This window comes from Triplophysa dalaica, chromosome 14, assembly GCF_015846415.1.
Source record: "Triplophysa dalaica isolate WHDGS20190420 chromosome 14, ASM1584641v1, whole genome shotgun sequence".
NCBI classification, from domain to species: domain Eukaryota; kingdom Metazoa; phylum Chordata; class Actinopteri; order Cypriniformes; family Nemacheilidae; genus Triplophysa; species Triplophysa dalaica.
In genome coordinates, this window is record NC_079555.1 from 464,151 (window position 1) to 475,000 (window position 10,850).

The 10,850-nt window shown below is 42.0% G+C and overlaps 1 protein-coding gene across 1 annotated transcript in view; it reads right to left on the reverse strand.

Moving 5' to 3' along the window:
• Positions 1-2,883: 2,883 nt before the first annotated feature.
• The window catches only part of LOC130435749 (tyrosine-protein kinase CSK), a 17,397-nt gene continuing 9,430 nt past the window's right edge, over positions 2,884-10,850 (reverse strand). The window contains exons 2-13 of the mRNA XM_056766568.1: positions 9,754-9,851; positions 9,402-9,515; positions 9,157-9,269; positions 8,390-8,609; positions 6,218-6,311; positions 5,951-6,016; positions 5,670-5,769; positions 5,496-5,586; positions 5,323-5,396; positions 5,052-5,247; positions 4,889-4,975; positions 2,884-4,522 (exon numbers count right to left, since the gene is read on the reverse strand). Of these exons, the coding sequence (XP_056622546.1) occupies positions 4,340-4,522; positions 4,889-4,975; positions 5,052-5,247; positions 5,323-5,396; positions 5,496-5,586; positions 5,670-5,769; positions 5,951-6,016; positions 6,218-6,311; positions 8,390-8,609; positions 9,157-9,269; positions 9,402-9,515; positions 9,754-9,768 (1,353 nt within the window). The 5' untranslated portion in view covers positions 9,769-9,851 and the 3' untranslated portion in view covers positions 2,884-4,339. The remainder of the gene's footprint in view (positions 4,523-4,888; positions 4,976-5,051; positions 5,248-5,322; positions 5,397-5,495; positions 5,587-5,669; positions 5,770-5,950; positions 6,017-6,217; positions 6,312-8,389; positions 8,610-9,156; positions 9,270-9,401; positions 9,516-9,753; positions 9,852-10,850) is intronic.

Sequence of the window (10,850 nt, forward strand, 5' to 3'; positions counted from 1 at the left end):
GCACCATACAAACACCTCACAACGACTCAAGCGCTGCAATGAAGAAAATACTGTAAGTGTGTTTTAGGATAATAACAGACAGAAGTGTGTATGTGACGCTGAGCAGACACCAGTGACGGAAATGCAAATTTGGCTGTCGGCGCACGCGGCCCTGAATAGATGTAATTGTGGTGGAGGAGACGGCGGAGATGGCGGCATATTTTTAGGGCGGCTCGTAGAAGAGTTTGTGCACGAATATGTGTGCGTGTGGGTAAAGAGATTTGTCTGCGGGGAAAGAATCTGCAGTCAAGGATGACGATGACATCATCAACACCGCAGGCTCTCGTGCCACCAATGGCCTGCTAGAGATCATAATAACCAAACACACAACATAGATCTCCACATTCATCACAGATGTGGTGTTAAAGTGACTGCAGGTAGAAGAATTACTGCTTTCACTGTAATTACAGTGCGACTGAAAGCCTTTGATTAACACGTTCTACATGTGCCTGAGAAAATCCTGAAAGACACGTCTTGAGATGAAACTCTGGCAATATTGTAATTACATCCGCTGAACGCTCGGCTGGAAAACAAGCGCGATATATCAGTAGAACAGAATACTGTCATTTGTAAACACCAACAGGAGCCGCAGCGTCCGGAGGATTTCATGAGCTCAACTTATTGAAGATGAAGGCGGCTGTCAGGATTAAAGCTTTTTATTGATCAACCTCATCCACAACCAAACCAAACCTAAGACCAAAACACTGATTTAGGAATAGAACTAGAGAAAAAACAAACATTTCAAGACATTATTTGGTGAAACGTAACCAGTTTTCATCATTTTAATTATGACCCACTAGGGCAGTGTTGGCTTGCTCACCGGGAGACTGAATCTATTTATTTATTAGATATTATTTATTAGAATGATCTTGCTTGGTCTATAAACACCATGCACTCTGCTGTGTTTTACATGTTCTCTTTTTCTTTATTCCTCCTGTAAAGCTGCTTTGGAACAATGCACATTGTGTAAAGCACTATATAGATAAATTGAATTGAACAAAGGAATTCTAACTGTGAAATGAGTCGGGTGGTTGAATAGTTTGTGAATTGTGTTTATGTTGTGTTTGGTTACAGACACAGATGTGCGGGGTCATGAGAGCTGGAGGTACAACTTACATAAGCATCCCACTGTCAGCGGTCACACATGTAGACGACACAAAACTACTCCTGCTCACACAATTACTCTAAAAAAAGAAAACACACAAATGAGAGAGAAAATCTCAGGACGACATCAAGAGAACGATGCCTTTCAGTTCTGTGCTCTTGTGTTTCTCATTTATTTGTTGGTGTCGAGTCTAAACAAGCGTCTGCTGAATACCCCAGAGGAGACACGTGAGCTGTCGTCTGTCTCATCCCGCTGTGAGTGCGTATGCTACACAACACAACACAACACAACACAACAATGTGCGCTGTGAAAGAACTAAAAAAATCTCATAATAATCAAACAGCAAACATTTGTAGATTGAGTCCAGATTGAAGTGCACACTTTGGAGAAGACACTATTGAACATCATAGTACTAAAGACACACAATGTGTGACCAACACACCACACACACATCACACGGTTTCTCTCTGCTGGATGACGCTAAAGCACTGGATGAATATAACAACAGAGCATCAGTGTTGCCAAATGGTGCTAAACATGGCCTTGGAACAACTTTCGGAGATGTGTTGAACTCAACAAACCTCTTGAACAGTTTTTGAACACAGACAAGACATAGATACATTCTACATGCACTGGGCACTGTTATTCACCGCAGTTATTATATATCTAAGAAAAACAGGATTAAGAACTATTCATAGGAACTTAGTATACATGAGTGTATTAGTAGTACAATCTGAAATCACACTCAAAAAAATGAATGTTGGATTTACATAAACAAATGGTGTCAAGTGGGCTGCACACAAGTATGTTGAGTAGTTTCAACGATTAATAATTTAGTTGTATGAACAAAAGAAATTCACGTAAAGCTGATAAAACGTTTCTGAGTCAATCCAAAATTTATTCCGATTGTCTAATTCAAATTATTGGTATGATCAGAATGGTTTTGGACTATACGTGAATTTCTTTTTTTCATTCAACAAAATTATTCATTGCCGTACCCTGTTGCCTGGGATTTATTTGTGGCAGAAAAACGACAATTGGTTGATAAAATATTACAGGAACTTCCCTGGTTGGTTTTAGAAGCGACCACCTTTCAGAAGTTTTACTGTAACTGTAGACTAGAAAGCGCTTGGTTTTCAGATGACTTGGAAAATCTCACTTTGTTTGACTCGAGTAAATAAAGTTAACTCTTTGACACCTGGACCTTCTTTGTCTGAGAGATTTTTAGAGCTGCAAGATCTTTATCTCCCCCAACGACAAGAGTCGATTTCTGTAAATGAAACACTGTAACAAAGTAACATAATTGGAAATCAAATCTGGGTTTATGAGGTTTGCGATCGGTTTTAATTCCCACTGTACACAGAATCCTGTTTAAGGGTCGTAGAGTTTTAGGAGAAACATCCGAGACTATGTTGATATTTAAATGACATAGACCTGAGAACTACATTTGAGCAATGACACCGTGTCAGAGAACACAAGTTAGCGTGCATACCCGTGTGACGGGGTTATGACATCTATTGCCATATAACACATTAGATATAAAGTCGTCAACTCTGTGACACAAGCGTCATAAAATGAGTAAAAATGACACATCTTTCTAGAACCTCAACGAACATGTGTGATGGAAACATCTGAGCTGAAGTCGACATGAAAATCATTTCACTGCCATATTTACTGTTAATACTCGCTTGAGACAGACTTGAGAATGAAAGGAGATGTTCAGGGAAAAACAACAGGGCTGACAGGTTTGGTTTTATTATTAAGATCAGAATTGATGGTTAGTTGAAAAATGTCTCTATATGACAGATGGTTGAACAGCTGAAGAACAGACGACTGACCGAGAAGTAAGAGAACAGAAGTAAGTTATGATGATAAAAGATCACAAATGATTCATGCACAACAGAGCAGAAACACTTCAGTACACCACACTTTCACATCATCAGACTCCGCCCACCAGTATTGACTCCACCTCCTTCAGTTGGAATGATTTATTATTCATAAACATAGCAGAATATGAAAACAACGAACATTAAACTGACATGTTATTCCAATCTCTGAACATGCATCACACTCTGGATCATTCTGTCATGTTTCTCTTCTCATGTTTTCAGTTCTTGAAATATAAAACAGGTCGACATGTAAAGAGTTCTGATGGAGCGACCCCTCTGAAGCGCTGCGGGAGTGTGTGTGTGTGTGTGTGTGTGTCTGTGTGTGTTTCCCCGCTCAAGGCTTTTCTTAAGCATGACGCCAGTGAACACACACACGGTCTCAATGGACATGACGAGTCAACAAATATAAACATTAAAAAAGACTGACCTTAAAAAACTAAAATATTAACATTGATTTTGTACGGCAGAGGTGATGTAAGACAAACAGGAACTGCATGACGACTCCAGCAGGCACTTTGACAAAGCGCGCACACACACACAGACGCACATGCATGCACACACAGAGACACACACACATGCACACACACACACACACAAAAGACGACAGATGCAGAGAAGAAGAGCTGTGTGTGTATGTGTGTGCACGTCTCACAATTTACCCCAAAATCAAAAGAAACAAAGAGATTAGATTGTGCCTGAAGCAAAGTGAGTGTCTTGCACCTGTAAACTGTTTTGGATTGATCATGAAAAGTTCTCATGACTTAAAATGCCAAACATATCATTCTCATCACATGATGCTCAACACATCATCACCTCTTTATTCATACAACATTCAGAATCTAGACATAGTTGTGCTGTCTCTCACACTAGTTGATACTTTTATGATCTAGCAAGTGACAAAAAATCAACAGTGGTGTTAAAAAAGAGCTTTAACTGATAACAGTCTGGGGTAAAATATGAGCTGCGTGTTCCCATGACAATCACTTCTGCAAAATATAGAAAAATATAAAGAGAAAACACAGGAGGAAAAGACCCGCAATCCTCACTGATGCTACGAGCAGAGAGGAGAATTAGATGAGACGCACACACGCACGCACACACACACACACACACACACACACACACACGATGAGAGTGTTCCTCTGCTCATATGAATATTCATGAAGAGTGTGTGTCCATCTCCAAACACTTACGCACACACACACACACGTGATCGAGGACGTTGATCCGCAGTAAGAGGTTTGGTTGTGTGACACAACAGTTTTTCTCTGGTCCTCTTTACTCTCCGACGGACACCCGCGGCCCCTCACAGATACAGGTCGTTGGTTCTGATGTGCTGCAGTTTCTCACGCAGCATGAGGAAGGAGGGTCGGCCGGCGGCGTCCAGTGTCCAGCACTGCTTCATCAGATCATAGACGGCGGCCGGACAGCCGTCAGGAGAATCCATCTTATATCCCTTCTCCACCCGCGGCACAACCTCCTTCAGCGGCTGAAACACACACACACACACACACACACACAAGCTCAGACTGCCCTCTGCTGGACAACAATAACATTCAACACATCTGAAGCTGAAGCCTTCTACATCATCAGAAGAAGAAATGACATCATTCTGAGTCAAAGCTGCGTCAGGACGTTGTGTTCTAACATTCTCAAGATTTATTTTTAAATGAAAACTATGAAACTGAACGTGTGTCACATGTGTCCGCTTCAAACATCTCTCTGCAAATATAAACACAAAGTTCAGTGGTTTGTCTCTTTAGTGTTTTCTGTCTGACTCGTGATGAACCGAACGTAAAGAAACCTCAAGCTAAGCTCTCTGTGTGACGCAGATGTTTACGAGTGACGTTCTTACGATTCTTGGGTACGGCACGCGGCCAAAGGAAAAGATCTCCCAGAGCAGAACTCCAAAACTCCAGACGTCTGATTTGGTGGAAAACCTCTGAAACGAGAGAGAGCCGTACACTGTGACCTCTGACATCATTAGAGATGTGATGATGAGGGTCAGACTCACACACCTTCTCACGCAGAGCCTCCGGTGACGTCCATTTCACCGGCAGTTTGGCCGTGTCCTGTGTGGACGAGGCTTCTTTGGTCAAACCGAAGTCACTCACTTTTGCGATGTTGTCGTCGGACACCAGGACGTTACGAGCCGCCAGATCTCTGTGAACGAAGTTATTGGCCTCCAAATACTCCATCGCCTCACACACGTGACTGTCGCAGACACACAGACACACAACCATGAAGATCACAAATCAAGCTGCGTTGATCATGCGTCTCTTTACTCACAGAGAGAATTTAAGAAGACAGTCGGTCCCAAGCACGGTACGACCCCGCGAGCGCAGGTAATCCACCAGACTGCCCTGTTACACACAACACAACACAACACAACACAACACAATTCCTTTAACACAAACACTGAAACACTAGCTCTAGATGCATCAACATGAGGTGAAGCGCACCTTTGCCATGTATTCTGTGACGATGTACAGACTGCCCCTCTCCTCCACGATCACTCCCAATAACTGCACCAGGTTAGGGTGTCTCATCTGACTGCAGCAACACATACACACATGCGTGTGTAAATGAACATATGAAGTACAATGTGATGAAAGAAGAGTGTTCGAGAAACTCACGTCATGACTGAAGCTTCAGCGATGAACGCCTGAGCTGTGGCGTCATGTTTGATGCACTTCACAGCCACTTTTGAGCCGCGGTAATCTCCAACCATCACATCTGAACACACACAAACACACAATTACACACAAACTCACACACATGCACATACAAAATCACACATTCACACAAACACAACAACAACAAAAAACACACACACAAAAAAAAACGCACACTCAAACATCAGAAGATGCTGCAGTGTATGAACATTCATCATCATTGACCTCTGACCTTCACTCACCTCCAAACTCTCCTTTACCGATACTCTGCAGAAGTTTCAGATCTTTTCTGTTCAGAGCCCATCCACCTGCACACACAAACACACACACATCAACACTCTATAGCAAAAGGAAAGTGATGGTGTTGTTGGGCAGATTGATCATGATGTGTGTAACCACAGTTGACCTTTGAACAGTAAAACATGCTTTATTTAGTCACCCCTCCTCACTATCATTTGTGTTGTTGTGCTGTGTGCAGATGTTATTACGGACTGTAGTGTATCACTCACTCCTGAAGAACTCGTCCTGCGCCGCAACCGTCCCCTCCATCAGTTTGGGTCTGATCAAGCGTGTGCACAGACCGTCTGCGTCTTTTGTGTAGTGCTGACAACACACACACAAGTTAATGCACACTGTTTGAGTGATGTTACACATGTTGTTAAACACAAAGTGTGTGTAAGGGGTCAGAAGTGACAGCAGATGTTCCTCTCTGAGTATGAGAAACAGGAAACTGAATTACTGTGAGAAGAGAGAGAGATACCCAAGAGACCAGATGCATGATGGGATAGACGTCAGAGGAGAGAGACAGAAACGAGAATCTCGTCACTAATAAATGAGTCAATAATACACATGAGCCGTCATGAGATATGATGTCACGGCTACATCTTACATCCCTTACAGAAAAGACATTTCACATGGTTTTAACATGTGATCTCATGTGTACAACATGTGTTTAACATGCAAAAATCACAAGTGAAATGTGTGTTTTTAGAACTTTTTGTGTGAAGCTCATGTGAATTATCATATGAAACACATAAGATGTAAAAACCCATTAGATGACATGTGCAACATTTGGTAACATGTAAAGAACATGTGATTACATGTGGAGACATATCACCACATTGCACATGTCATTCAATGGGTTTCACATGTGACTTCACACCAAAATGTTCCAAATTACACATTTCACACGTGGTCACATGAGTTTTTTGCAGACGTGAATCTCATGTTTCTTTTCAGTTTGGGATCTGAATATTACACACATTTTCGTTTTGTCTGGTGTTAGAGTGCAATGCCCTAGCAACCACTCACAACACCCTAGCAACCAACCAGCGCTCAGCAGAAGCAGCACACAGATATTCTTCAGTTTTGCTGTCAAACATGAGAACACTGTTCAGATGATGATTTATTGATTTGAGCCTCTAGAGGGCAGAAAACTCCCACAAATGATCTGAAGATCCAGTTACAATCAACAACATTAACACAAACAAATAATCTTCTACACAAGCTCAGACACACACACACTGAGGTCTGCTCTGGTGTACAGAGATCTGTGTGATGTATGAGCAGCTTGTTGTGACACGCAGTGAGAATAGAATGAGAAAATAAAGACAAACACAAGAGAATGTGAGGAATTCAGTTACACAAACATACACATGCACACTCAAACATGCACGAACGCACACACACACACACACACACAAACACACGCACTAGGCATGGGCGGGTATGAGATTTTGACGGTATGATAACCTTTCACAAAAATGTCACGGTTTCACAGTTTTGCAATCACAACACTAAAATGTGTTATTTTCAAATGTCTGCGTATACAAACAACAACTTTTCAACTGGACACAATGATTTTATTTTTAAGCAACATTCATAGAACATATATGTCAGGTAAAAATAATGCCCTAAAATCATAAAATTATGATTTTTTTTGGTCATAGCCCATGTATAAGGCCTAAACATCAAACATAGCATCACATGACTTAATTGTGTATCTTTGTCTGTAAACAGCTCATACATTAGAAACGGTGTCACTGAAAATTTTAGTGCTTTTGAAACCTTGACTCTTTCAAACCTCGGTATACCTTGAAACCAGTATTCAGCCCGTGCCTAACACACACGCACATACACACTTACACTAGTACACACACACGCATGTAAACACACACGCATGTACACACACACGCATGTACACACAGACAGACAGACACACACCCCCACACACCACACACACCCACACACGCACGCACACACACACACACGCGTACACACACACGCATGTACACCACCACGCATGTAAACACACACGCATGTACACACACACGCATGTAAACACACATGCATGTACACACACACGCATGTACACACACACGCATGTACACACAGACAGACAGACACACACCCCCACACACACACACACACACACACACGCACGCACACATACACACACACACGTACACACACACGCATGTACACACACACGCATGTACACACACACACGCATGTACACACACACGCATGTACATTCAGACAGACAGACAGACAGACAGACAGACAGACACACACAAACACACACACACCCACACGCATACAGACACACGCGTACACACACAGACGCATACAAACACATGTGCGTGCGTGCGCGCGCACACACACACACACACACAACACACCTCCACCAGCTGCATGAGGTTGTCGAAGTATTCCTCCTCATCGATGGAGAGTTTTCCGCTGTGATAGATGATGCGGTAATGTTCCACCTTGGCCTCACAGCTCACACACAGTGTGTAGTCGCCGGGGAAGTTTGTGCTCTCGCGCACCAGAAACAGACCCGTCTCCGGCGGATACAACAGCCGCTCGGCCTGATCTCGCGTGATCTTACCGTGAAACCACCTGAGACACACAGACACAGTGAGAATGTTTGATTTTACTCTGAAAAACACAAATGTTGTTAGACGCCACGAGAGGAACACAACATTCATGGTCATTTACATACTTTCAGCAGCACAAACTGAACATATGATCACGATCACAGCAGTAAAGGGAAAGTGTATCAGACTGAGAGTGTGCAGTGAGACCACATCGAGACGCAATCACACACGTGACACATGTGTGTCAGATCTACAGCTCTTTGTTTTTAAAGTGTGATTAAATGAATTTGTTAGCAACACGATCACATTCTAAACAGTGTGCATGTCAAAATAAAAGCCCTCCTAATAAATCAAAACCATGATATTATGAATATGATTTCATGGTTTGTATCAGTGTTATTGATCCCCATTAAGTCAATATATATTTGATATGATGTGATTGACTGAAGAGGTTCCATCACACTGATCTCACACACAATCACAGCTCATATATGACGGGGAGTGTGTTTGGTCATGCGTGTGAAGCATTGAGACGTCACAACGATAGAGATGTCCAGATAAAGACTCACGGCATGAGACTCAGTTTGCCTCCAGATTTCACTCCCTCTCTCTTCTGGACGTAGTTTGCAGGGATGGTCCCCTCACTGCCCACTATGTTCTTTGCTTTGTACCAGTTTGGGTCCTGAGTCAACATATAAACCAATCACAACACTCGCTGAATGCGTGTCATTCTGCATTTAACATCACATGATCATAAATGTGGATCAACTCTGTGTGGTCATTGAATGTCCAGAAGATTCTCATTGGCTGTTACCTTGGTTACACCGATGATGGTCAGTAAGTCTCCTTTACAGAAGGGCAGATCCTGCTCTGTGCTGCCCTGGAAGTTATACTTGGCCACACACTCGGTGCCGGGCGGCCATGATGTCTGCGTGACAAATCAAAACCAATCAAACCACCGATCACACCCGTCCTGCATCCTGCTCATATGTTCAGTCATCTCTAAGATATTAACGCCGTGTTTAAATTAAAAGTAAAAATAACATCACACTTCAAAACATATAAAACATAAAAATGTTCTTGACAGTTCATGTCATCCAGACACAGTTATTTATCACTTAAATACAGTTATTATTAATGATCAAATTGTGTGTGTGTGTGTGTACCTGTATAGCAGACATGTCGAGTGTGTGTGTGTGTTGGGGTGGGATGGGGGGGATTGGAGTCTTCTATGAGTGTGAGACACAGATGAGCAGCATCAGAGCTGAAGAGAGAAAACACATCATTACATGCTCTCTGTGTGTGTTTGTGTCTCAGAAAACAACAACATTCTGTTAAACAATGTTAAGAAAAACCTTGAATTTCATAACACACACAGTGACAGACTGATGATGAGCAAACCCACCAGAACAGGAAGTGAAAGAACCCTCAGAGGATGAAGCTGACACAGATTTTCCATTATACTGATGAAGAGGAAGTGTGTGTGTGTGTGTGTGTGCGTTTCAGATCACGCATGTAAAGTAACTTCTAAATTTGGTGACTGCTCTGAAAATAGACGACCACGGTTCAACAGCAACATTCATTTCATGAACACACATCCGTTGTCACTTACATAAGAAATATTAAAGAAAAGTTCAGATAAAAATGAGAGTTATGTCATCGTTTACGAAGCTTCATTTCGGTTCAAACCTGTATGAGCATCTTTCTTCATCAGAACACAACAGAAGATATTTTGAAGAAAGTCGATCATCAAACAACTCTGAACCCCATTGACTTCAAGTGTCTGAACACAAAACCACCGAGACATTTCTCTAAATATCTTCTTTTGTGTTCCACTGGAGAAAGACTCCCACACAGATGTACAAACACATAAAGGGAAGAAAAATGATGAGAGAATGTTTATTTTATGACTGAACTATCACACTCATCACTTCACTTGAGCTGTGCTATTTACATACAACGGCTGCATCTGAAGCACTTCCTGTTCCTGTGTGTGTCGCAACCACAGCACTCTTTATATAATAAAAACATGTATAAAAATATCAATAACTTTATAATTGTTTTGACACAATCTGTTTATAGAGAGTGTGACAGCATCACAACCAACAACAAACACACAAACATTAACACTACAGTACACATGATGTGAGTGTTCCTGTTGATTGAGTGATGTGATGATTTTCAGTTGTCACCCGTGATAACTGATGCTGCTCTGGTGGAGTGTTGTGTAGGGTACCAAATCTACAACACCAAGCCTCTAAAC